The 27,414-nt window shown below is 36.5% G+C and overlaps 3 protein-coding genes across 5 annotated transcripts; 1 reads left to right on the top strand and 2 right to left on the bottom strand.

Annotated features, from left to right (window-relative positions):
* Nucleotides 1-149: 149 nt before the first annotated feature.
* Nucleotides 150-2,468, bottom strand: LOC149037191 (kelch-like protein 2). The gene has a single exon (XM_089186777.1). It carries the CDS (start codon nucleotides 2,380-2,382, stop codon nucleotides 679-681), a length of 1,704 nt encoding a protein of 567 aa, XP_089042903.1. The 5' UTR covers nucleotides 2,383-2,468; the 3' UTR covers nucleotides 150-678.
* Nucleotides 2,469-17,397: 14,929 nt separating this feature from the next.
* On the top strand, nucleotides 17,398-21,411 carry LOC113664419 (neo-calmodulin). The gene is made up of 5 exons (XM_027180021.2): nucleotides 17,398-17,509; nucleotides 18,852-18,879; nucleotides 19,315-19,458; nucleotides 19,995-20,237; nucleotides 20,579-21,411. The coding sequence occupies exons 1-5, from the start codon at nucleotides 17,507-17,509 to the stop codon at nucleotides 20,620-20,622; spliced, it is 462 nt and encodes a 153-aa protein (XP_027035822.2). The 5' UTR covers nucleotides 17,398-17,506; the 3' UTR covers nucleotides 20,623-21,411.
* On the bottom strand, nucleotides 20,979-27,161 carry LOC113664418 (uncharacterized). 3 transcript variants are annotated; one of them, XM_027180020.2, is made up of 7 exons: nucleotides 26,941-27,161; nucleotides 26,667-26,758; nucleotides 26,150-26,333; nucleotides 24,463-24,490; nucleotides 23,733-23,876; nucleotides 23,000-23,236; nucleotides 20,979-22,477 (listed from the first exon to the last, which is right to left on the bottom strand). In XM_027180020.2, the coding sequence occupies exons 3-7, from the start codon at nucleotides 26,150-26,152 to the stop codon at nucleotides 22,353-22,355; spliced, it is 537 nt and encodes a 178-aa protein (XP_027035821.2). In that variant the 5' UTR covers nucleotides 26,153-26,333; nucleotides 26,667-26,758; nucleotides 26,941-27,161; the 3' UTR covers nucleotides 20,979-22,352. The 3 variants fall into 3 exon arrangements, with proteins under 3 accessions (XP_027035821.2, XP_089042906.1, XP_089042905.1); XM_089186780.1 differs by having other exon boundaries at nucleotides 26,667-26,755; nucleotides 26,941-27,130; XM_089186779.1 differs by having other exon boundaries at nucleotides 26,150-27,108.
* Nucleotides 27,162-27,414: the final 253 nt, after the last annotated feature.

The following is a 27,414-nucleotide window of genomic DNA, read 5'->3' on the forward strand; positions in this document are numbered from 1 at the left end:
ATTATACAGGATACCTGTCACTCATGAACCCAGTAAATGGCCCAGTTCCCTAAAGAATTCTCAGTCAATTCACCCCCCTTACTCCCCACCCCAAGCAAAATTTCTGAAGTAGACAAAATTGTTATGACAATAGGGCTCAAATATGCTGAGATTGGTTAAACTATGGTGTAATATTTCAATACAAAAGATACATTCACTCATATCTGAAAGGTTGTATATTAGCTTTTGCTTCATCTACCACATTTTTTCATGGGAGTGTTTGTGGAGAGAGCTTTCGTTGTCCATATTACCTGATACAAGCAACAAACAGGACATTTTTCACATATGGCCTTAATAAATGAACTGAGTCACCAGCAAATTTTATGTAGCTCAGTTGATAGAGTATAATATAACTGTGAAACTATAGCCTGGCAAAGCTCAAGCCCTCTCAATTAACTTTTCTCTGTTCAGTGTGTAGGAAAAATGTTTGATTTCTTCCTTGAAATATATGGCTATTTTCTTACATGCATTAGGAGTAATTTTTCAGAGTAAACGGAAAATGTTTTTGATTTGCACTTGTTTTTGAACACCCTTTTTTAATATTTAGATTTGATCTGGGATTTGGAGGGAGCTCTATTTCAGGCAGTACTTTTCATTGATCTTTTTACCAAGGACAACCATGTACATTTTGATCAGTTTTCAGTTTTCAACAATTGCAAGTTTGTCCAGTACTCCTTTGGAGAACTTCAGTACACAGCCAGTAAATGTATGTTTATTGCCTCTGCAGATTTTCTCCATGGGTATGGTTGTCTTTATAATCCATTTATCCTTAGTGGGGTCATAGCATTCAACTTTCAATTCATTTTTCCCTAAAATGTTTGAGCCACCTACTACATATATTTTTCCCTTCAGACACATCATAGTGCCATATTTGCGGGATGTATTTAAGTTTGCAATGGTCTGCCACTCATTTGTTGACACAGTGTACATCTCACATGATATCCACCCAAAGTCTGACCCATGCCCACCTCCGACAAAAATCTTTTCCTCAGTGGCCACTCCAAGAGCACCACCCCTTTCACACTGCATGTCAGCAATTTCCTCCCAATCATTTACCACGGTGTCAAATCTCTCAACTTTTGTGACATATTCAGAGGACTCTTGAGGCTTGCCACCAAATGAATACAGGTGATGACCAGCAGCCACAACACAAGATTCAATTCTACATGCCTGATTTGATGTAAGAACTGTTTGCCAGGAGCACATATCAACATTGTATCTTTTGATCGTTGATTCTTCACATAATGTGTCAATCTCAAGAGCATATATTTCTCCTTTTATGACAACTACTGTAGCAGAATTTGATGAAAAATCCAAAGTAGACCAGCTGTTGTAAACAGGGTCGTATCTCTCTGCTGGACAATAGCGAGGAAATACATATAACTGATCCTGGTATCTTATCACCTGGTTTTTCTGGTTCCTCTCTGACAACCCATCAGGTAAACGTTTCCACTCATCTTCCTCGGGAATGTAACAAAATGTATATTTACCACCACAAGCAACAATAGCACGTGTTTCAAGACCCTTTCTCGGGGACAGGGGTAGATCATGTTCATTTGAAAATGCGGTTAGCTGTATGGCATCTGAGATCAGCCTCAGACATACTCCATTATCACGCACAAGTTCATTCGTCACGATACTCAACAAATAGTCACGCGGTAAGAAAACCAGTCTAACGTGACGAAACAATTCCTCAAATGCTGCTTTTCGCTCGCTCTTACTGTGTTCAACCCACTTTTGGACAATCTTAAAAACATCCAGCTCTGCTGTAACAACAATCTCGTCACTTGATATCCACCGCTCCACCTCTTTAGCTTCCAAGTTCAAAAATTCATCCATTTCTGCCACACAAGCAAAGTTTTCGTGGATGAACCCTCTGCTATTAGTAAGAAGCTCGTTACATTGATATTTCTCAGCAAAATAAAAGGTCGAGATGCAATTTTTATTAGACATTTCTCCTTCTAGAAATCGCCCCGAAACGGTTTTCAAGCTAGTTATGGTCAGATAATTCCCTGCGGCGATTAACTCCTTGGCATTCTCCTGAGTTACTCCCACAGTTCCAGTGTAGACAAATTCCAAAACATCTTCCATAACAGATCCTGAAATCTCCTCAAACCGAACAATTCCTTCGCGCTTCTCCTTCATATCGCTGAGAAGAAGCTTGTTAAAGAACGGACTTGCAGCGGAAAGAACATTGCTATGAGCCTTCAGTTCTTCGTCATCTTTTGTCACCAAAGTTAAATCGCACAGGTGACCTTGTTTTCGCTGTATGTTGAGTCGTTTCATCATTTCAACACAAAAAATATCATTTTCAATGACAGAGATTGGTGGCAGATCTTCCATTCTAGAAAAAATTAGACCTACTTCCTAAGTTTGTGAGCGTGGATCACGACAATCACCAGAGTAGGAAAACGATAGCGGAAGTAACAAATTTTGGGGTACCCAGGCCATCTCAGCCAGCTTAGTGAGAGGGGCTGTACCAAGCTTCGAGAGTTAGGGAAGTGACGGGAAACGGAGGAGGCAAAGGCGAGATGCGGATATTTTACCTAAGTGAAATGCGGAAGATGAATGGAAAACTTCAATATCATCAATCAACTGAGTGTTTTGGAAGGGGAGGGGAGGGGGAGTAGGAAACAAGAGATGAAGGCGAGAGAGAGAAGTGAGGGACTGAAGAGCAATTTAATTCCCGCTGTCCCTTCCAGGAAAAATGAAAATTTTTTGACAAAATATAGTCCTAGAGTTCCCAACCGCCTAAAAAAAGAGTTGGAAAAAGAATAAATATAAAGATTCTGATTTAAATTTGGGTTGAAAAATGCAGGAAACAATGTAAGTAGGGCTCTGATTAGATGTCAAACTTTCTTCTTATTCTAACAGTAGTTAACGTTTGACTTGCTTCGGAAATGAAATTACACTTAAGTCTTTGAAAGAGAGCGGAAAATAATTCAAATATCGATTTCCATGAAGAAATTTATTGTTTTCCCCCATTAGTTCACACTTTAGGCTTGAAAAGATCATGTAATTTGACTGCATATCTTGTGCTGTAGCCACGAATGTTACCAGCATGTTGGAACATGTTGTTGAACACTTTGGGCAGAAGGCCTTTATGCCGTAAATGCAAGAACTTTAGCACTCGATGCTGGTGGTACTGCTCTTTTTACTCAGCCAGAGATGGTGAAAAAATCAGCAAAAACTTTCCAAGGATGTGAATTTAGTCTATAACTGGATTTGGCGCATAGAATTTCAAGGGTATTGTTCAAGTGCACTCAAGTGTCATGATTTTCGTTTTTGTATGTCGTCAAGGAATGGTCCGACTTAAACAGGAAGGTTTCTTGCGAACAAAGTCGGAGAAAGAAGGGTGGGGCAACTTCTTTCCACGAGTGTATTTTAACAATTGGTGAGGTCTGACGGATAATTTTTATGGGAAGTATATACCTTTTTTTATCTGGTCGGAATATTGCATAACACAGTTTTCCCTTCTTCTTCAACGTTTAACTTCGATACGGGTGAAGATTGAAGAATAGTACAACCTTTGAAATGGCAAGAAAAACGAAAAACAGATTGGGACAACAGGCCTCTTGATATAGCTGATTATAGTAACTGAAAATGCTCTCAGTTGAAATTTTGTTTTTTCGTGTTGTTGTGAGGACTAGTAAGTATTTCTATCAGCTCATCATCATATTCCGTTTCGCAATAATTGAATGGAAATGGTCAAAAGCTTTTTGAATTTTCTGTTGTCTGACTTTCAAAGTTGGAAAACTCATTTGACTTACAAATCATTTTCAAAATTAATATTCATAGTTTAGCTCAGGTCTTGCACGTGGAGGGAGCTTACGAACTACAAGAAACTTTGACGTCTTCTCCAGCGACTCTGGAGCAATGAAACTTGCTGTTCCCTATTATTTTGGATATTTTGTGTCGCCAGTCTTTGTTTCTTCGAGGCTGTTAATCACTTGTACAAATTCGACGTCAAAAATTGATGGCCGTCACTTTGTCATTTTGAACTTTCCCAAGGTGAGTAGCCTACATAAATGATATATATTTTTGTTAGAAATATTGCGGTCTTGTTTCTCTTTGCCGCCCTTGAAAATCAAGTTTAAGAGTTCACATCTAAGGGAAGAGCAGGTTAAATGCAGCAGAAATAAGACAAATCCTCAAAGAGCAACCGCCGTGACAGTTGTTATTGAATCGCATGACGTTTAGGGCGGACGAGAAATTTTAATTTTATTGCTACAACATTGATCATGTTCGTGCTAGTCTGTCTCTTGTCTATCTTATTTGATCCCATAATTAGCCAATCATGCCTATGGCGTTTTAAAATTAAGCTTGTTTTAAACGGAATATTTTTCATGTCTCCAACCCCGCACTGCACGGCTGAAGAGTGATCTTAAGAGCCAATTGAACCAGAGCATTTTTTTAAGCACCAGAGGCTCTGTCCCCATATATACTACAGAGGCCACAAACGGCTCTTGGTTGTCTTAAATTTAGACTAAAATTTTCGAGCAATATATTTTTAATTTAACCTTTACAATTTTGATAACTGAATCTGAGGCAACAAAATCGATATCAACAGTAAATCTGTGAAAGATAACAACAATTAAGTCACAAAGTATCCGCTTCTCACATCAAAGAAATATCTGGTCATTTTGGCAGTGCTGCAACCATTCTTTTATCTTACAAAATTATCATAGCAACGCCTTAGCTTGTCATTGGTAAATGGTCATTTGATAGGCTCCATAGGATTTTCTGACCGCTCGAAATCTGGGTGCGAAAAAGTGTCAATATGCAAAACAAACATAGCGGCTCGATACGATCGCACGATTGTTATCTGAAGAGGTGTGTTTAAGACAGTTTAACTCAATACAGTTTTCATGTGATGGAATCTAGGGTTTCCAGCAACTGCATGCGTAATATTCATAGGCCTTCTACGCCTGAAAAAGAGGTCAACCGAAAAGAAAACACCCTGCGAAAGATTGCCAAGAAGCGACAGACTCTAAAGTTTACGCATGCTCAGACAAAGATCTTGGCGAAGTTCTATTCCATTACGTAATGTTTTGTGACAAAGAAAATAGGAATCTTTGGAGCAAGATTTATCGCGTTTTCCTTGGTGGAATTTCCTAAAATTTGCTGGACCGTTAAACTTAGTGCCCTTATTAGTCCCAGTTGAAAAAAAAAATTCATAGGACCAAATTTGAGATGGAGGAAGAAAACACAAAATTGCAAATAGCGAGGAAACTGCCACTGCAACCCCTAATTTCTTTGGCTTTTAAATGATCGGCAGGACAAATTTCACAAATTGTGCAAACTTTGAGAGATTTCAATAAAGCAAACTGAAGAAAATCAAGGGCAAAGCCAAGTTATCATTGGAAACTGCCTCTGTAACCCCGATTTTTTTGGCTTTTAAATGATCGGCAGGACAAATTTCACAACATTGTGAAAACTTTGAGAGATTTCACTGGAGTTCATTGAAGAAAATCAAAGGCAAAGCCAAATTATCAGCGGCGAGCGCCTCCCTTCGTGGAGCCTTAGCTTAATAACGAAAACAATTTTGTTAATATTTACTACAGTAAATGATATTTCAAACCTTGCTCATGGCCTTTTAATGGCTTTTAGTGACCTAGAAAAGCAAAAACGTAAAATTTTTCTGAAGAAACATAAAGCAACATTGAGCAAAAAGCCTATGGAGCCTCCTCAAGTGCCAATAGTCAAAGTGGGCTTCGTGATTCGGGTTTTGTTATAGAACAGTTACGTGGTGATTGAGACGATTTTTTTGGCCCAATTGAGGACATTAAAATTGTCAATCTACATGTATATGGCTCTATTCAGTTTTTGATACGGATATAAACGTTTTACTTAAAAAAATTTACCTATGGAAGTATTCACATTATATTTCTTATCTTCACTTTAAAGGACGGCGTCAAGCATGTGATGGGATCATTTAAAAGTCAAGAAATTCAAGGAATCAACGACGAATCAAATTATTTCTTATCAGGTTGGTTTTATTTTTTTGTCATTTATAACAAATCAGTAGTAACTGTCTGTGGTTGTAAGTCTGATCTGCTTTGAACGCTGTAACCTGGAGTTATCGAAAATCTGCAACTCGCCAGATTCAAAAATGAATAAAAAATTACGGACAAAAACCCGCATTTAATTTCTATTCTGTTTGCTTTCTTGTACCCTCCTGACTGTGGTGGTCTTCTATAGTTTACAGCCAATTTTGCTTTGATTAATTAGTAAAACTAATTTTTTTCTATTGACCGTCAAATATCAATATTGAAAATATTCAGTCGTTGTGGTGCATGTAATGATCATCCATTTAACCTATTAAGTCATCATAGCAACGGTTTAGCCTGTCATGGACTCCTTTAATTTTAAGATCTACGGCTTATAGCCAACATTAGCTCGGTGATCCCATTTTGTATCATTACAAATATAACGTGTACCAACCAAACTGTTAACATCTTTTGTCCTTGCCAAGAGACTTAACAGTGAAGTATCGTTTTCGAAGTCTCACCGAAATCGAAAAAGAGGTTGTAATCCGGCCTGACATCATCCAACGATTGCCAAAAGCATAACTTATAAAAAGTTAAAATTGTTGGAATCCAGGATATGAGGATTATCAAAACTTTGCGGAAGGTTGTCTTTTCAGTAGGCTGGTCTTTATTCAACAGTAAAAAAAAGGAATAGGGGTCACTGATTTTTTTCAGTTCCGATAAGATAACATTAAGCCCTCGTTGTGGTTACTTTTTCGTGTCAAGTTGATCGTTAGAAGATGTTTTTAAAAAATTGGAGTCCGGTTGTTTCTAGAGTTCATATCTAAATTTATGATACGTTAAAGACCGGTTTTTATAACTTTTACATGAAAAATATGAATTTTCATTCCATTTCGTAAAGGCTTCGGAACCCAATTCTTAAATTTCTTGGCTTTTGAAGCCAAAATGGAACTCAGAGAGAGGGCGTCAAGCATTGATTGATATTTCTTAAACACGGTCGCGAGAACTCATTTGAGATATTTGTAAGTTTAATATTTTATCAATGTTTGTAAAGTTTTGCATTTTCTTTTGTATATTTGATAAATCTTATGGTTGAAATAGTTTTTCAAATTATTTCAGAAAACGCTTGGAGACTAACTGTTGAATTTCTTGGGTACTGAGGCTAAAACCAAACAACTTAGAGTGTGTTACAAACACTGATTGATATTTCTTGAACTTTAAGAATTCAGTTTTGACTTCTAATGAGTTTGATAATATGATAATCATTTCCAGAATTTTCAAGAAGCCAAATTTTCACATCTCGTTTATATCTTGAAACTTCATGAAACTAAGGGTAATATGCTCCAAACACTGATATAATATTATCACTAACTTGTTTAATAGTCTAAGATGTTGAGGCTGAAACCAAACTCGAAGAGTATTTTGAAAACTCTGATCAATATTTTTGTAACTTTCTCTGGAATTGATTTGAGATCTCGGATAGGTTTTATGGATTGACTACCGTTACATGTTTCAGAATTATACCTTTTACTGAATTATTATGAAGACATTAAAGCCTGATTGTCATATTCTTTGTGGTTCTTGAAGTTAAAACTAAGCTTAATATGTTCCAAAAATTGATAAACCAGTTTTGTTACAGCTCTTTTTGGATCTTTGATAAGTAGCCTTGATAGTTGTTTTCAAAATGGCAACTGTTTTACTTGATTAGATATTAACCTTGTTATGAGCATAATGTTTAAAAAAAGGTGTCATTCCTATGTGGACTGAAACGAAATTCACTAAGCTTCAACAATTGATTAATGTTCTATCTCTTAGGCCAAATCGAATTTGAAGGTCTGCTTTTATTTCTCAAATTATTTAAGGGTCTTGTTTAAATGTGATAGTATGTTTAATATTTAGAAGGAAATTGGAGCTCATTTAATGCTTGGAACCAACGAAGATCTATTTCATTAAAATGTTTTGTTTCTTGAAGCAAAAACGAAGTTGAAGGTCTGCTTATATTTGTCAAATTATTTATAGATCTTATTATAAAATTTTTTATACTTTTATAATGTTTAGAACAAAAGTGGAGCTCAATCAACCTTGGAACCAAAGTGAAACTCTTTCATCTTGAACAGTTTCATGATTCTATGTCGGTGAAAAGATTTGGGTAGCAATTTGGTTTCTGCTCTCCAATATTGCACTTACAAACTTGTCTCTTTCAAGACTTATTTCGTGAAAGCTTCACGAAAAAGTCGAAGTCTTAACAAACTGTCTGGATGTACGTATAGCAGTGTAAAATAAATCTTCGAAGACGATCTATTTGATCTGATGACACTACTCTTTCGCCAAAGCACAGATGCTGTGAACTGAATCCAGATTCTTTGAAATTTTGTATCATCTCTCGATCGTTGGCCACATAGTTGGTACATGACAATAAAGAAATCTAGTCCTAAAATCGAAAAACGTTCAAAACTGATTTAATTCAAAGATCATCTTGTGTTTGCAAGGAAATAATTTGTCGAACGATTACTTCAATGAGTGATTTTTTATTAAGTGCTGCTCAAGAGAAACTTGTGGTCCAAAACGTTTCTGCTAAAATCGTTGAACTAATTTTATCACAGATATTAGAAGAGGATAATTTTGAATTTCACATAAATATTTTGCAGCTTTTCATCCTTTGAACGCTTCGCTCGGGGAAATGTTTACTTACTTGTTTATTGTCATCCAAATATTAAGTATTAATCAATTTTAAGTACTTTCACGTGTTAGGGTTTGTATTTATGACTTTGTTTGTCGCGAACAGAAGCTTGCAAAATCATACTTTTCCTTGAAATGTTTTTCCTTCTTCAAAAATATGAACAAGGAGAGTATTTTGTCGCTAAAAAAATTACTAGACAGCAAACAATGGGTAATATTCTTGTAACTGAGAGAAGCTTAATGTGCGCAACCATTTTATTTGAATTCCTTCACGATCATCTCAGAGGAATAGCTTGCAGGCATTTGGAAGAATTACTTATTGTGGTTGATGAATAAACGATAACCTGTAAAATCAAAATTACGTTCGTCAATCATTGCCTACAAGAAGAGGAAGAGTTTAGATTCAGTTTTAAATGTTAATTTCGGAAACAGGTAAAATTGCTATCTCGATCTCGTTAGGATGTTCATCAACGATGGTATTAAACTCATCGCTAAATCCAGGTTACGTTCATTTGTATAGTTATTCAACATATTCATGATTTTTGCTTATCTCTTGTCGCGTAACGTTGCCAATTTAAGTTGAGCCTCCGTGTTTCTTCGAGCGCCCCACACTCGACTGAAATCGGCTAAGAAAAAGCAAGGTTTGTGATCCGTAACATTTGTTTATTTATTTATCACTTATTTTCAATTTCTTGCAGAATGAATGGTGAATATCTCTGATGCTTCAAGCGTGAATCAAAGAGAAGAGAAAGACAAGATTTAACAGAGGAACAAAACAGAATTGGTATATTTCTCTCAAGAACACGGCAAGTCTGAAGAAAAATGTAAGGAAATATTATTACGCGATTTAGTTGGACTTTTTCAAGAACAATATTTTGTCGCTCGAAAAAAAAACTTGTATTAAGGGCTGTTCAAAAATTTTTTTTTCCGCCAAAAAACTAATACGCATGCGCCGTTTTTTTTTTTTTATTCTGTAAGTAACATCTGTTCAATTATGGCGAATTTTCCCGCCAAAAGACTTAGAAAAAATACGGTGCTCAAAAATACGCATGCGCCGTTTTTTTTTTAATTTGTAACTACTTTGTTAATAATATCTCATAATCCACTTGTTATTTTCATGTATTTTATTAAACAAGTCAATAAACTAAAAAAGATGAGTTTTGTGAAGTCTTTAATGTCTCTTGATACACTCATTGAGCCACAAAAGTTTCATCTTCAAATTCTCTTTATTATTAATGAGTTAATTACATAAGTAATTTTCAGTTAAAAAAGTGTCTAAGAAATTTTTCGCATATATACTAAGACTTTTGGCGGGAAAATTTGGCGCAATTTGCACAGCGTTTCCCCTAGCAACTATTTCGGCAAAAATTTGAACAAGGGCTCTCTAGAAAATTCCCGCCAAAAACTTTGTAAACAGCATCTCGTGCAAAAAAATGAAAACTGAACGCCAAATTTTTCTTTCGTGTTGAAAACATTAAAAATAGGTTGAAAATTTCGTTTTGATTCTTTCAAATGAAGTTTCTGAATCAACTAAACCAATTTCTTTCAGATTTCAACTCTTTGTACGAAATGCTGTGTTCTAAACGAAAAAGCACTATGGCAAGCTACAGAGTCCAACAAGAAAACAAAATTAACCGAATTTTTGTCAGTTATGAGCAACTTGCTTTCAATATTTGCCTTTGTGTTCAATCAGATTTTAGCGTACAGCTTGCCATAATGCTTGTTCGAAATAAAAGATCTGTTGAGCAGTCATTTTCCGAGTGTAACACAGGATTGAATATAAAAAACAAGGTTTTTAGCTAAGTTCTCGACGCTATTTGTGAGATGAAATAAATTTGCAAAGTGTTCGTTCCGAAACAAATTAGAATAAAATTCAACTCAAAGTCTCACTTGGATTTGAGAAATGAAATCGTGTAGACTATTGGAGCATACTTCGCTCGAATTTATTTTGGCCACGAGAGCCAAAGCACCTCACAATTAGGCTCCAAGTTCTCTTATCTGCAATTTGTCAACCAACGTGATGTAAATTATGGGAGCATTCTCTTTAAATTTTAGTTCAGTCGCAAGGGCTGAGACATGTAACAATTAATAACACGCTCCAAGTTCTTTAAATTGAATTGCTAAATCAAGTTGTTCGAAGGAATTTAAATGTTCAGTGTTTTCATTAAACCACATTTTTGTTTTATTGTAACCATGAATTTGAATTTGAAGATCAAAACTATAAAATTTTGTCCATATATTGCTGTACTCCTGTGTCACATCGAATGACTGCACAAAATATCTTTTATTCTACTCATAATTACGTTATAAATACATTAATTACGATATAATTTAAAACTCAATGCCTGGCCCAAAGAGTAACAAGTGATACCTTTTCTCGAGTGCGATCTAATTTACAGGGTTTTTTAGGTCAAAGAAACGCGCGTGATGGAGAAAAAAATGTTATATAAACCAGCAAAAAGACCACTATTAAAGTATGAAAATCAGAACGTACTAATTTTTAATACGACTCAAATGCGTCCATAAACTTTAGGTGAAACTTCTGTGCAAGTTAAATTTGCTCGTCTCTTTGGATAAATGTGCTTAGAATCAACTGTCAGCAAATAAGTATACCAATTCGCTCGTCGCAATGGATTTGTGAAATCTTTAAAAAAAATATAAATGCAGGATAAAAATTTGAAGGTTTGAATTTCGCTCGATCATCGTGTTTAAATAGTCAGTCCTTGTTTCAGCAACAAACGCAAAATCAGTCGTGCTTTTCTCACACACATTTCTTAAGCGAGCCGCAACCGACTAACACGTTATTATTTCTTAATATGGTTCTCTGATATCTTCTTTCAATAGACCTCTTTGGCTTGTATGTTTTGTTTGCCATCTAAGGTCACGTGACAGTTCTCTAGGGAACCGTTACCTTTTAATTTTCTTCTCGCTTGACGATATGTACGCAAAATGAACAAAAGATGAAGCTTGTAATTGTTGTTTTTAATCCTATTTGAAAGCTGTCTCTCTACGGTTTTCGAAGCAAGTTAACATCTTCAAGTCCGTCAAATTGATTAAGTCTCCTCGAAAGTTGAAAATTTTTCATTCTTCGTTTACAACTTTGAGAAATCAATTAACACTTTTGCTTGTGGTTACCAATAAAAAAAGCCCCTAACTAAGAGCCAAAATAGTTTGAAAACCTCTTGAAATGTTTCGTGATTTTTTTACGGCAAAACACTGATGAGAAAACGAAGACAGTTACGAGATACTTAATTCTACCAAATTGAGTTTTTTAATGCAAATTGGCCACCATAAAGAGTATCTAAGGCTCTTTGAATGCTCTTTGAAATCTCTGATATTTGCCAATGATCTTTTCACTCTTAATCGGCTGGAAAACCTGCTCAGTATTAAGAATGTTTTCGCCAAAATTGTAAACTATTTCTGAACGATGTACGAAAAATTTATTAAGTATTTTTCTTGATCTATCGTACAAAATCTCCACGAATCATTTGAGTCTATATTTCTTCGTCCAAAACACAGAAGTCAATTTAAGCTGGTTTGTATGAAAAAAAATCCAAGTTTATCAAAAAAAAAAAAATTTAAAAAACTTGGCCAGGCATTAAAGTTTTAAACGCGGAGCCAACCTTCAGCTAATGAATCAAAGGTGAGGGTGTCAAGATGGCACTGTTTCCTTTACGAAAAAAAAATGCTTTTTCGCTTCGAAAATATAGTGAAATTTCCAGCGTGATTCTGTTCTGATGTCGAGAATTAAAATTTTACTTACGTCAATTGGTCTAAGCAACTTTTCTTAAAATTCCTTAATGCTTGTTAGTGTCTGTGTAGTACGTCATTCAGTGTGATCGTGTGGGCACTAATGTAAAGGACTGCTGTCGGTAGTAGTGACTGATGTTTTGACAATCTGTCACCGTCTTAGTCATGTGGACAGTTGTTTATAAATGAAATAACGTAAGGTTGGTTCGATAAACTGATTGGTCAGTTTTTAACAGTCAGTTTGGACTCGGTAAAAATGTTCTTTACAGTTCGTTGGTTGGAGATAGTCGTTGAAAATAGCGTTCCTATGTCAATCGCCAGGGTAGAGTCCCAGTCGATAGTGTGGTAAGTAGGTCGACGATAGAAAGGCCAAATTGATCTCAAATTTTTTTAGCTTTAATTTTAGAATTTATTCAGTCTCTGATGTCCTTTGCGACAGTGCCATCTTAAAAAATATCACGTCTTTGCAACATCAGCTAAAAGATAACTTTGACACAAATTGTTAAGCAAACAAAAACTGAGCGATCAATCCTAAGAAATCATCAATCTTTAGTTAATATTTTTGTTGTTATTTCTACATGTATACCCAATTGCTTATTTCATCACGGTAATGTAACGAAGTTCTCAAGAGATAAACTACGCCAAATAATAGAAAGTTGTGAAAATCAATGACTAGATCACACGATCGCTCAGAGTTCGCAAAACAACCAGTACCAGTGCAGATGAATCCAAAAATGGTGGCTCGATGTAAACTAGTCACTTACCAAGTAATTTCATCCATTTTTATGCACAACATGAATGACGCCAGCCAACTTCAGATGAGTAAAGTCTTCTCAGGCTTAGATTACTTAGATACATTAAGACAGCCACCATTTTTGCTACCGTTACTGTAAATAATATAAAGCATCTTATCTTTGAAGTATCCCCTCTACATATTCATCGGTTCCATTGACCTTCCTCGGCAAAATTATTTATCCTTCCATTCCTCTGTCAAAATTTCTCTTCCTGGAGATATAAATTTGGAATATGATTAGGTACTGCTAACGCTTTTAAATCTGTACAAAAATATCATAAACATTGCTTATGGCGACACACAATCCAACATTTTTTGCACAATATTTTACTATATAGAATTCGTAGGCGTAAGATTTGGTACAAGAGTCTTCAAAAGTCCTTAGGGCAGCGTTCAACTACAAAACGTCTTCGTCAATAACACTAACTTTGATAGAATCTTTATTTTGAGTTCCGCCAAGAGTAGTAACGAGTTTCTAACACAATTTTTGCAAACATAGATTCTGCTTCTGAAGAGGTCGACACCGTTTCTGAGGGGAACTCGAGAATTTATTAAGAACCACAGCAACCAAGCAACATGCAGACACGTGTTCACTTGTTGAACTAAGAATTTGCGATTCGTACAGCTTTGTGAAGGAAATCAATGCAATATATGCCAAAAGATAGCTCACCTTCTGTTTTAGTAATAAAAGACTGCCGTATATTGTTCTTCTCTACAGTTTTAGGGTTTTCTTCCTTCTGGATGTAACTTAATCTTCAGAACTAAGACTTGTACGTCTTCACTCCCCGGCGGAAAGCGAAGTTTGGTGAAAATTCTACAGTTTCTGATGAATATGCATTAACAACTCCACTACTGATCGGCTGATACGTCATAGATTTGGCACGGGTTGTATTTGCACGCCCAGCCAACTGAAGAAGAATCAGGAGGAAACAAAGGCATTGTGTCTAATGAATTCGCAAGTGAAAAGAAGGAAAAAATTAACAGCACTACAGGAGGAAGGTAAAGGCATTGTGTGATGAAACCCCGTGGAAATAGAGGAGATATAAACAGTATTTGTTTTGAAGAAATCACTCTAGAAGCAGGAAAATATTCTGCAACAGAAATAAGGATTTAGAAAATTTTCCAGTGTGCATTGTGTGGCTAAAACGGCTGGAAGTTGCTTAAGACTATAAAGAAATCAGAAAAGTATTTAAGCTTTATTTCGACAACACATTATCAAATAAAAGAGATCAAAAAAGGAAGAAACGTTATTTTCTTATGAAGGTAGCGTGAGATGAAAAAACTTGAAGATGAACTTGACGCAGTTAATTTTTTCCTTCACTGTAAAGTGAACGTAATATAAAGAACTCAACATTGCCACTTGAGTTGTTACTACTGTTTATGTGACCAGCGGTATCGCGAATCGAGTCCGAAGAGTGAAGAATGAGATACAAAAGGTAAAGTTATTTGAAATTCTCAGATACCCTCAGGGAAAATGCAACGATACTTCAACTTAAATTTAAGCATTCTGATCGATCTTCCCACGCTCCGTTTTTAATATTTCTAGTAAACCTAAATTCCTTCAATTGAAGATTTAATGATTCATTCAACTTGAAATATTCCTTGCCTTACCTTATTCAGGTTCCAGTGAAAAAAAAGTGTGTATTTTTATTTTAACTTGAAATTCATCCCCTCCCTCCCTCCCTCAAACATTCTTGGATCGATCTGTCGCGAGAACTTTCATTTAACACTACCTTTTTTACTGAATGAGGAAGTCACCCGACATAATTCCGCAATGACCCAATGTTTTTAAGAGAATGTACTCATTTGCATTTCACTATTTTTCACTTTTAAGTCGCATTGCCTCCAAAAACGCAGAAAATCTAGCTCTCATTTAACTTACCACCTTCTGTTTCAAAGTAAACTCTTATCTGTAACTGAAGTTCTTGTAAGTGACCTTCGATATTTTTAGTGCAAAGTAAACCACGGGCTGCCAACAAAGCCATAGCCATGCAAGAAAGTTATAGAATGCTTTATATAAATATGCAACGCTGGCCACACAACCAAAATCACGATAAAAACAAACCTAAACAAAGCTTACGGTCGGAACTTCAAATTTCCTGAATCAGGGGAGTAGGGTGGTGGAAGGGGAAAGAGACAGTTACCCTTGTTTGGTGCTATACACAGTTTAGAAGCAATAAGCAGTATTTTACCAAGTCTAGATGACCATTATGTGGGGCTTTATTTTTCCGTGGAAAAAAAAACAAATATGAATTGAGTTTCGTAAGATAAGCCAAACTTTTAAGCATGAGAAAATAAAAAAAAGTATCCCATGAGTACTCGAACCTCAGACCTCTCGATAAATACTCTCATGCTCTTCCACAGAGCCACAGACGCCATAGCTGGTCAGGAAGTTTTTTTAGCTGTTTATATAAAACGGATCCCTCATATTACTCAAGCCAAGTGATCAAAAAATATATAGCCAAGGTTATTAGGTCCTTTCGTTGGCAATTAAGTTAAATTATGTTATCAGACTGCCAGCAATAATTTCTGCTTTTAACTCTTAAATGCATGTTGAACTGTTTTCCTTTTTTGTCTTGCCCACTCACGAGGTGTTTTTAGGGGAAGAGACGAAAGTAACTCGTTTTTCCGCTAGGTAATATGAGTCGATATGTCAAACGCTGCGGAATTCATTCAGCCAAATTCAGTATCACGCTTGCTTTCGGGGTAACAGCTATTGAAACTTACAAGGGACGGTGGGAAATGACCGAAAAAACCGATCTTAAATCGACCGCAAAACAACGGGAAAGATGGCGACAAACAAAGTCGCAAATTCCATTTTTAAATGGAATATGTTTCGCTTCGTATTTTAAAATAAAAACTGCTCTAAATTAAGCCTAGAATAAAACATTCTAGATTTAAGAGTTGAGAGAATTGAATTCAGGTAAGCCTTCTTTTTACATAACTTCGTCTCTTTCTAATCCAATATAAAGTCGAAGAACTTACTTGAAATTAGCAATTTAGATGAAATTCGCTCGCCAGCTTGGCCATAGAGAGCGCAGATCTGAGACTTGACGGAAGCAAAAATGGCTGTTGTATGTTCTTTTCTGATTAGGTTACAATGAAATATAATCCACTACTTTTACTGTTTGTAGTCAGTCTCGTTTGGAAATTTGTCAAGTTACCAATTGCACAAAGAGAACCAAAGACATCGCGAAATATTTCTTGTTTAGTTAGCAAGTTTCGTGTATGTGTAGCTTCGGCCGTAACTATAGCAGAGTAAAGAAAACGGGAGTTGTTGAAAATTGAGGTGTAATCTTTTGTCTTGTCACCTCAACAGTTTCAAAAAAAGTACATCTATTTTATGAATTCTAAAAGTTTTGTCCCTTTAAGTTACGAGTAACGTCCTAATTCAAAGAGCACAAAAAACGGAAACTGATGGTGGAAAATTATTCAGTTTCATCATTCTAACTTTATTAACGGATCCCTTGTGGTATACAAGATATACCCGTAGATAAGATAGCAAGAGGCGAATTGAAATTCAGAGATGAAAAACAATCCAAGTTATGGTAGTAAATAAAGAGGAATGTAGTCACGGAAAATTCAGGTTTTAAACCTTTTTTTTTTTTAATTACGTGGGCGAAAAATAAAAGTTCTCCGTCTAGATCAGCTGGAAAGTAGGTGGTGAAGTTTTAAATTTAGGAACGGCTGAAATTCAAGCATCAAATTTCATTTTTCATGCTAGACGAACCGATCACGACAAGCTAAAATAGAGTCTTATGATTTCTCTTGATTATCTTTTTCTAAGTTTGACTTATTTTGCAAGAGTAAAATTTCTATCGGATTCAGTTTTGATTGATTCAGCTCGGCGTTCGGCATTTCCTTGCTTCAATTCGTTCAAACTCCATCTGAATAAAATCTCCGTTTCACCTGATCATAATAAAGGAAGCTAATTTCAATGAAAAGATGAAGTAAGTTCAACCAAGTGATGACACTTGTGTTGGCATTATTTTAGCTGGACGACACAAAATTAAGACACCACAAGAACACAGTAGTTATTTTGTGATCCTAAAATACAGAACAAGTTACGTTTTCAGCTACTTATTGTCTTACATGAACAGCAGCTGCAGTTTTCTGTCGGCTGCAATTTTTTTTCGCGCCCAATGAAATCATTCGGTCCCAAGGATATGCAAAGTGTATTTGCAAACGCGTTAACTTGACAAACTTGCTTTCAGAGAAGGTGAAAATGCTGTTGATGAGAAAGGCGCTATAAAACATGGTGAGTTGCTCCTTTCATTTTTAATCACATAGCAGTTTTTTTTATCGTTAAGTAATTTTTTGGAGAGCGATTTGGATTTGTTAAATCCTTTGGAACTGAAAATTCAAAGAAGACTTACGCTTTGCCAAAAGAGATGGAAAAACACAACTAAACCGTAGAAAAGGTGAAGCTGATTCCCACATCAGCGTTAACAGATCACTTGATGGCTTCTTTATTACTTTTAAATCAACCTTAAAATGGAACATAAACTAAAATTTTACTTTTGAAGGAGGGAAAATTTCGCGTAAGGGCGAAGCGTTCAATAAAACTTTTCAGATAAAATGACAACAACATCAATATTGGCACACAATTGCTTAATTTTATCAATTGCACCGCACCAATAAGATTCAAACAGTTCAGTTTTTAAAGGCTGGGCTAATTGCATAATCTTTAACTTTGAACGTCTTTTAAGGAGCGATCAAAAAATTTTCAAAATTTCTATATCATTCATATTGCTAATGCTCTTCGCCAGAACTTGTCGCGAATCTAAATGTCGGGCAGACATGAAGACGTAAATTTCCCCTCTTCTGTCAGTCTGAATAAAATTCCACCTGCCCGGTTTTCAAATTCTCTTTTGATCTAAACAATGCACCACTTTTTATTTGCTGATAAGTGACGCACAAGCAGCAGATGGTTCAACATCTGAAAAAATTTTATTTCCACATTTATTTTTAGCGCAAACAAATTTGTCTCGATTGGTAAGAAACGAGTACACTTTTTGTTGCCTCTTGATAAGAGAGCACTTGAAACCTTTTTTGCTTAAGTTGTTCAAATGATTGGAGAGGTCGCAAAATTGCTCATTTATCGAAGCTATTGACAGAAAACTAATAACTGCCTCTAATAACTGTGGTAAGTAGTGATATTTATCAGTCGATCAACCTCGTTCTTAAAACATTGCAAACGAGGCTGAGGTAATGAATGTCGGAAGTAAACGGCGATCTCCGTGACCACACAAGGTTTTATTTATTCACTTTGTTATTGGTCGGTTTACACTACTTTCTAGAGCGACCTGGGTATCCGTGTATTCCATCTCTTTAAGGACGAAAAGTAAGCTTTTTTTCGAGGGGAAGGGAGGGACATTTTTTTCTATTCTGTCTGCGATAATTTTGTTTTAGATCGGCAACGCTTAATTATTAGTTTCTCTTCTCAGCCAAACAAATGTGCTGGAGAGAGCTCTCATCCTATAACAAATATAATGCTTTTGAAATCAGCTTTACCTTAGCTTCAGTATTATCAATTTTTATGTCTGTTCCTCCTAATGGGTCAACTTATTTCATTTCAACTGTATTTTTTTTTCCCTCAGGAAAACCTTTCTGACGAACAAATTGCAGGTATGATCAACTATTCAGTTCTGATAATTATGCTTCAAAAACGAGGCCTGTTCTCAAAACAGATTTTTCTAAAAACACTCAAAGAGGCCATTATCCTTTAAGCTTACAAGGAACGCCCTTTTCGGGACGGTAATCTCTTCTCATCATCAACTCAAGCCGGCGAAACATTTTTTTTAGTTATCCTTTCAGTGAAAATACATATGCACAGGAAGAGAATTAATAATGACAGGAGACCATCACTTAAAGTAATGGGCTCCTGATAATGAGAGAAATTATGCGATACAATAATTTGGTTCGTTTTTTGCCTTATTTTCCTTTGTAAAATTAAAAATGGAAACCTTTAATCTTTTTGTGTGTTAGTTTTTGGGGGAGGGGTACACAACTTCGATTTGCGTTTGCCCGAAAATTAAATTAAAGATTTAAATATTCATCTAGAATACAAGGATGCCTTTTCTTTGTTCGACCGTGATGGCAACGGCATTATCACCACCAGGGAACTGGGCGCCATAATGCGATCTCTGGGGTTTAACCCAACTGAAGAAGAATTACAAGCAATGATAAATGCGGTGGATTATGACGGTATGGCAACTGTAGGTGCATTTGTATAATAAGTAATGAGGGATTGGGCATTTCTTTATCGCCTGAGGGTTGACAGAGGATTTTGTTCTATCGCAATAAATTTATCCGACCCCCCCCTAAAGTTCTGTTGGATTCTTATGACCCCCCCCCCCAAATTTTCAGTCAATTTCTGTAGCCCCCCCCTTTCAACTATGTTAGTGACGACTGATCTGCCCTCCGTTCCCCCCTGAAAATCATGTACCCCCTAAAAATCTTCCGACCCACCCACTCTCCCTGAGGTGATAAATAACACTGATCCCTCTCGTACCCAGACCTTCCATTTCTTCCACAGTTCAACGGTAAGATCTGAGTACAAGATTACGATGAAGGGGGATAAAACGATACGATTTGAGCCAGAATTTGTATATTACTGTTTATTATTAGACTATCTAATATGCCATCAATCATTTTCTACGAAGTTTAAATCAATTACGCGCTAAAAAAAGATTCTCGTTAAAAGATTGAAAGTTTTAATACCAACTCAATTTTCCTCCTAGGAAACGGCTACATAGACTTTCCAGAGTTTGTCAAACTTATGGAGATCCAGAAAAAACCAGATGAACGAGAGGCAGACATGATGTTAGCATTCCGAATTTTTGACGCCGACAATAAGGGGTACATCGAGTCAGCGGAGTTACGCTACATACTACTAAATATGGACAAACGAATTCCGCAGGAAGAGATTAAAGAGCTGATGGAGATTGCTGATTTAGAACGAGATAGAAAAATAAGTTATCAAGGTACTCGAGAGTTTCCTAACATTATAAACTTGGCCCTACTAAAAATTAATAACATGGATCAATGTTAGTATCTTGAGTTACTCCGCACCTACCCCTCCCCTAACTCAACAACAGTCAACTGATAACAAATTATGATTATAGTTGGGTTAGGGGAGGGGTAAGTGTGCAGTTGTCCAGTAACTGACATTGTTCCCTAAAATTTTGCCTCTTGCCACGGGATGCTCGCTTTTATCCCGCAAAAAGAAATAGTTGCGTGGTTTTCTGGTCCTGGAGATTGGGGAAACGGCAAATGAATTTATCATTTATTCATTTATTGATTCTTTTTTATTTTTATTCCGCAGAATTCCTCGATTTAGTCGAAAGTCACAGAGGACTGTTTTCTTAAAATTACGTGACCTTACATAGTGAACAACAAAAGACAAAGGAGTATTCACCTGCTTGAAGAAAGCTTAACATGCCACCAAGATTTGATAACTAGCCTGAAATGCTGGCGGTTTTTACATGCGCTTTACCGTTTTATGTTAGCTAAGGAATAAGCAGTGAAGTCACCACAACCAACATCCGTCCCAAGTCTCTCGCGGCTTCACGCTCAAAGCCTTTGCGCACACAAAACCTCAAGTTTCTCCTCTACTACGTGAAGTTACACCGTGTAACGCTTGAGACAGTTTTCGATGTGAACTGGCTAGATCTTTTTTCATCTATATCTTTACACCCTGATATTAGTATACACATTCTCCGCACTGATTTCACTTCATTTTATTGTGGTACTTACAATGAGAATTTGCATGACGGTCAGGAGCTTCTTAAATTTCTGATCATTTCCATTATTCCCATATCCTTAACATTTGACCCATGGGTGATACTGTAAGGAGAAACTAGAAGCTGGTCGTTCTCGATGAAAACCCCAAATGATTACTTGATGATCACCTTTAGAAAAGGGAGGTAGTATTCCCACATAAGTACGAAAGAGTCTGGCCTTTTTATTCGTTTTCCTACCGGTGCGTCACTGGTAGGTCAGATAGCACTCTGTTCTTAGCTACTATTGGACTAAGTCATTGTAAGCTTTTTACTACAAAAAAACAACAACAAAAAAACAATAACAAAAATGATGGAAAACTTCAATTATTCAATGCATAATCTATAAAATAATCTCCTATTAAATAATATTATAAAGGGACTGGTCGATATTTCTCGCCAAAGGGAAGGGGGGAGGGGTGGGAGGATTTTGGTTGAGTCACGATGAAATTAACCTGATCTCCCAATAAGGTTCGGTAAAAATTTCACAACCCCTCCCCCTCTCCCCCACATTCCAGTTAATTGACAGTCAACTTTCTAGATTCCCCCACCCCCCTCCCCCCCCCTTTATACACTGTTAGCGACGACTAATCCCTCATCTGTTCTTCCTTGGCGTGACCTTCTTATGCATCACGCAAGTTTACGTAACGCTTCTGAGATTAGCCCAAGCTTCACGTCGTGAAAGACGGAAGACGCAATCTTAAAAATACTTGTTTTTGGAGGGGGTCAGGCAGTAAACGGATAGCTATCTATTGATCTGGTGCCGAAAAACCAATCAGAGCGAATAAAATATGTCAAAAAGGCAATATGGAACGCTCAAACGAAGTTGAAAGCAGCAAACCCCTGAGGCACGAAAAAATGCGAGTGAGACACTCGCGATTGGTTTTAATTTTGAATCTGATTGGTTGAGAAGTTGGTGTGAGATTCGTAAACTAATCACAGCGCGAAATGAAGCGAATAATCCAATGCATGCTCAGATCACTTTCGACCGTCAATTAAAATTTCCCAATTTTCGAGAGGAAAACCATGCACACAGTTTTGTTTAAGCGTCAGTTAAAACCGCTTGATCATTTTCGTTACCTATCTAAGAGTGTACTGCACCCTTTCTTAAAAAAAAAAAACAAGTCTACAATGTTCTTATCTCTAAGCTCCTCCAAACCTAATTCAAAACATTATTGCGAGACCACCTAGAAATTCGATGTTTGTACGAAGACAAACAAAATCCGGTTTTGCATTTCAGGGAAGAAATTGTCTCTACCGCTCAAAGTAAGAGAAACATTATCTATTATATCATGTAATGGTCTAATAAATTAAATACTTTTAAATATATTCAATGTTTGACTCTGAGATCGCTTCAAAATTGTTGCTTCTTCTCCAGGTTTTTTCATGATATCGTAGTATTCTTCCTGACTTGTAGATCAGTGGTACGAGAAGAGTAGAAAACTCTGAAATAAAATCACAAGAGAAAGTATGATTTGCGATCTTTTTCACTTAAAAGACAATAAACGCCAAACTAAATTTGACTTATTTAATTAAATGAACTAAATTTAAAATGAGAGAACCGAACGACAAAATTGCTTAAAGCGCCTGAGAACGCCGGCGACGAAGTGCTGAATGGTTTTAGTTTACATCTGATTGGTTGAGGTGATGCGAATTTTCTTGACCAATCACAGAGCGAAGTTAAGCAAACCATAAGCAGTCTCGGATTACTTACGACTCTCAATTGAAAATTGCCACACGATTTAACCCTTTAACTCCTAGAAGTGATCAACATGAAACTTCTCCCAATGACATCCTCACATTATCCAGCAAATAGAAAATGAGAATATTCAAACTTATCAGGTAGTTGTCATCCTGATTCAACACCAAATTCTCATCACTACTTTACAAAGAAATATGTAGCACCCTGAGGGGAGAATTAATAATTTGATCTTGGGAGTCAAAGGGTTAATAATTAAAGATCTTACCTTCCATAGTTAATTTTCTGTCATCTGTTATTCCTGCTTTTTGTATAATTTCATCCAGTTCCTCTACGGGAACATCATCCAGACAAAGAAGAGACTTAATTATGTTTTTTCCCTCAACAAAGCCGTTATGTTCAGGGTCGAATACACTAAATATCGTAAATAAATTATCTTCGTCCTCCGCGCTATTTTGATCCTCTATCATATTTACAAATTCTTCAAAATTGATCGTCCCATCTCCTATTGGAAAGAAAGAGAAAAAATTTGAGGATAAGTGCAAACGTTTTTCTCTCCAGATTTTAAGAAAATATTATTATCGTTTTGATCTGTTCACTACCAGGAGGGACCAGTTAGTAATTTCTGCAAACTTAATAAACACATCAGCATGCAAAAAAAAAAAAAAAAGAAAGTCCAAATATAGCCCGTGCCTGCGCAAGCCTGCAAACTGATTTCTTACGCCAAAGTTTATGGCATAAAATGAACTCAAATCGACGGAAATTTTCAGATGTCTTCGGGTAAGATCGGTTTTTTACGAAAATGCGAGCACTGTGAAGATTGACGTCGTGCGCCTTTTACTCTGCTCCATGGAAATAGAAATGTAGGGCAGGTAATAAGACTCGATGTCGAGCCGAATACAACACGAAAACTATTCGGTGTTAAGGACTGCACGGAGACACTGACTCAGGTCCAATCAGTAAGTGAACAACAAGCGTGATTAACAAACAGAGTGTCTTACCATCAAAATCTTTTTCATTCACCAGCTCTTGCACTTGGGAATCGGTTGGGTTTGATCCGAGCATGCGCATGGCATATTTCAACTCCTTGGTCGATAATGTTCCATTTTCGTTCAAATCAAAGCATTTAAAGGCTTCCCGGTACTCTACAAAGGTACACAGCATCAGATGAAAAAGTAAGCAAAATTAGATGGGACCCAATAATGCAGTGGATGAATGGACTGATAAACGACTGAAATGACGCTGTGCGATTCCATTATCACAGCTTTTGCAATTTGCAATAAACAAGTACGCTGTCTTTCTGATTCAGCTGTTTGCTGTTTCCATATGCGTTAGCTCTTTGTATGGTGGCTGACTAGTGCCAAAGCTATCAAGTTTTGGACGTGAAAAAACCTGGGTCCTATTATAGAACATACGTCATTGCCTTACTCTATCTGTTAAATCTTGTATAGAGATCGCTTGGGACTAAAATAGTGGTGTAATATTATTTGATCTTGTTTTTTCGAGGAATTCAAATTGGCTCAGTGAGCTGAAATTACCTTATAACGTATCAACTTCCCAAATCTGAACAGAGAGCCTGATTAAACATTGTAGAAATTTTCTTTCTTTCACTTCAGAGGTTTGTTTACTCAGCTTAAATCTGAGGTGTCATATTTGCTACACTGAGGCGGTCTAGTCAGAAATTTAAAACATGTCTTATACTGCTCAGTATTTATTAGTTGACACACCTACCTCCAATTTGCTCTCGAGTCAATGATTCCTGTTCATTTTTTGGAAAAAAAATAGAAAACATAACTGAAAAACCTTAGTAAGCTTACAAAGAATCATGTCATGGGCTTCTGTTTTAATTACTCTCTTCATCTATTTCCCCTGTTTCTTATAGCCCTTCGTCAGCTCTATCGTTCCCCTCAACTCATCCTTGATCCCCTATCAACCCCCTATAATTTTTTGGTCCATTTTTCCCCTGTCCCCAATATTCCTCCAACATCCCCCTGATCTCCTATCTTACCCTGACCCCACACCACTAACCTTTCCACTGACTTCACCCCCTGTCCCAAATCTTCCCCCCGTACTTCCATCCTTCCGCCTGCCCCCTGCCCTTCTTATCTTCCCTCTCCCCCCCCACCCCTCCCCCATCGTCTTTCCCTCCCCTGTCTCCTAGGTATTGCATTCAAGACAGTGGGTTCGGTTGCTTACAGCAACCCGACTAACACAGAAACTACTTCCGCTCATAAAATAAGCGTTTCCTTCTCGCTCTCAGTTCTTCATGACAAAGCTTCAATGGGCTTATTTAAACAACATTTCCACTAACAATGCACCATAATAATATAAATAAACAGTACAGGATTTTCACTGTATTGAACAACTCGCATGTAAATGAAAGATTCCACTTTAGACTCACTCGTTTGAAAAAAAACGTATGTTTTGATAACATTATTTATTATTCATTGGCAAAATTTTGGTTCCAAGTGCCTTTCCTTCTAACAGAGATGGTGTCTCGAGATAATGGATTATAACTGTCCAATGATAAACTAGCGGAAGATATTTTTATAACACATAACTGGAAGGACATCTTTCAGAGTAATTCTTGAAAGATTAACTTCAATTGTGGATTTGGGCTCACAGTGAGTGTTCGATGACGATTGTCTTCATTTACGACTTTAAGCCGTATTATTAAAACCAATTTGTAGTTTCTCTGAGCCAAAAAAAAAGAAATTTGCCGTAATTGTTGTCAAAAATAAAGGAGAGACAACATTTGTAATTTTTGACGCGAAAAGGTACGTCCTAGCTATGGATTACAAATACGTATATTTAAAACGTGAGGAAATTAAAATATCCCCCATATATACATGCAAATTGACTATAATTATTTATTCACATACCTAGATCTGTCACTAGACATTTTTGTTTTAAAAAGTTCACTAATCCTGGGTTTCTTTCTATGTGTAAAGGGATCTCCAAAAGCGCAATTTCAACGATTAAAAATTAACCTCCTTAGGGTTAAGGTAAAGTGCGAATTCGAAAAACCCCATTTCTTTAATTAAGACTGGAGGCATATTAACAGATAAAAAGCCACGGTTGTGAAAATAATCGTTCGCTAAAACGCGATTGAATTTAAATATTCGTTGTATAAACATCACTCTCAACTAAATGCTTATTTCATATATTCTTTCCTTATTTCTATCCATTTTTTAAATTTACGATTGAGAGATGGGATGAAAGCTAAAACGTTGATCGAGCATCATTATAAGACAGCCCTGCGTGACTGTCCTTGTAACAACCCACTTTTTCTGTCATTTTACACAACACTCGTTGGGTATTGTTTCGTATATGGGAAAGAACCGCATGTCTGATTTCGAATGTAGTTTTCCACTACACCAAGTATTTATTTAGACAAACAATTTTTCGATTGACTCACCATCTCCAGCTCAGTCGCTTTGGTTGACAGCTCATTAAGAGAGGACAGACATCAATGCGGTGTCGATACGACTTTTAGAAATTTTGTCGTCCTCCAATTACTGAATGAAAGGAGATTGGACAGGAACCAAGCGCCCAGTTCGCGTTGCTATGATACCCAGTTGCTGGCAGAGGTTGCAAAATTCCTAATTGGAAAAAAGCCAATTACAAAAGAAGTCGACTGTTGATGTTTTGTGCATATATTAACATTATTTCAGACTTCAAAGGCACGCACATCCATTAAACATCCTCCTTTCAAGACAAGAAAAAAATTCGAGAGAATTCCTTCTTAATTTTTCGTGAGTTGCTTCACACTTAAAAATTTCTCCTCACAAAAGAACGAAAATTAAAATATCAAAAAATAAACAATACTTCTTAATCAGTAGCATTTTGTCATAGTAAAAAACACCCCAACGAAGTTTCCAGATTTAATATCCATGCAAGAGAAGCAGTCCTTTAAAACAAAGGGATCTACTTACCTGTAGGTCAGATTTGCTCAAAATATTTATTAGTTATTTCCCTTACTGAAACCTCAGTTTAGCATCGTCAACAGTTCCGCTTACTGCAGCTGCTGCATCGGAAAAAACAATATGCATAGATTAGCATTAAAATGGAAATTCCCAACGCTTCGTTTTCTTTCAAAGTGGCATGAGATAAAATTGTTTTCAGGAGGGGGATGTTTCATCAGCGTCTAAGTAGATTTTAGGGGGATACTAGGATGTTCTATCATTACAAATTGTTATTTTTTCATACCAAAGCGGGGCCATATTACACCTTACGACCTCCCCCTACTCCATTTCATAATCCATGCGTGCAATGGCAGGCCTGTATTCCTCTGGTTTTATGAGACAATTACTAGCTGTATCCCAACTGAACAAAGATCGATCGTGGTTGAATTTCTTCCCGAGAATCCAGCTGTCCATACAATGCTTCAAGATTTGGCAATAAAAGCTGGCAATTGGCACGAAAATAACGTGACTATGGAAATCTAACATGAATTTTTTATTAGCAAAGGAAAATTCCCTCCATTCTGCACGTATTCGTCCATCATTTTAAAGGAGCTATATCAGAGTTTTTACATCTTTAAAAATTTAAATCGTCTTTTTTCCCTTTTCACCCTTACTCGTTCTTACTCTTGAATATGCGAAGGATTCGATATGCAAATTTCGTGCCGTTAGCATGGCCTTAGGAGTCTGGGGAGAGCAAGCACCTTATTCAAGACAGCGG

Source organism: Pocillopora damicornis, chromosome 11, assembly GCF_964200805.1.
Source record: "Pocillopora damicornis chromosome 11, jaPocDami1.2, whole genome shotgun sequence".
NCBI lineage: Eukaryota > Metazoa > Cnidaria > Anthozoa > Scleractinia > Pocilloporidae > Pocillopora > Pocillopora damicornis.

Bases quoted from the DNA above. Each gene is read 5' to 3' on its own strand.
- LOC149037191 (XM_089186777.1), bottom strand. From the start codon at position 2,382: ATGGAAGATCTGCCACCAATCTCTGTCATTGAAAATGATATTTTTTGT.
- LOC113664419 (XM_027180021.2), top strand. The intron at 19,459-19,994 runs GTATGGCAACTG...TTTTCCTCCTAG, and splicing joins AAATGCGGTGGATTATGACG to GAAACGGCTACATAGACTTT. The intron at 20,238-20,578 runs GTACTCGAGAGT...TTTATTCCGCAG, and splicing joins TAGAAAAATAAGTTATCAAG to AATTCCTCGATTTAGTCGAA.
- LOC113664418 (XM_027180020.2), bottom strand. The intron at 23,237-23,732 runs GTAAGACACTCT...TCTTTCCAATAG, and splicing joins GAATGAAAAAGATTTTGATG to GAGATGGGACGATCAATTTT. The intron at 22,478-22,999 runs GTAAGATCTTTA...ATTTTATTTCAG, and splicing joins CAGAAAATTAACTATGGAAG to AGTTTTCTACTCTTCTCGTA.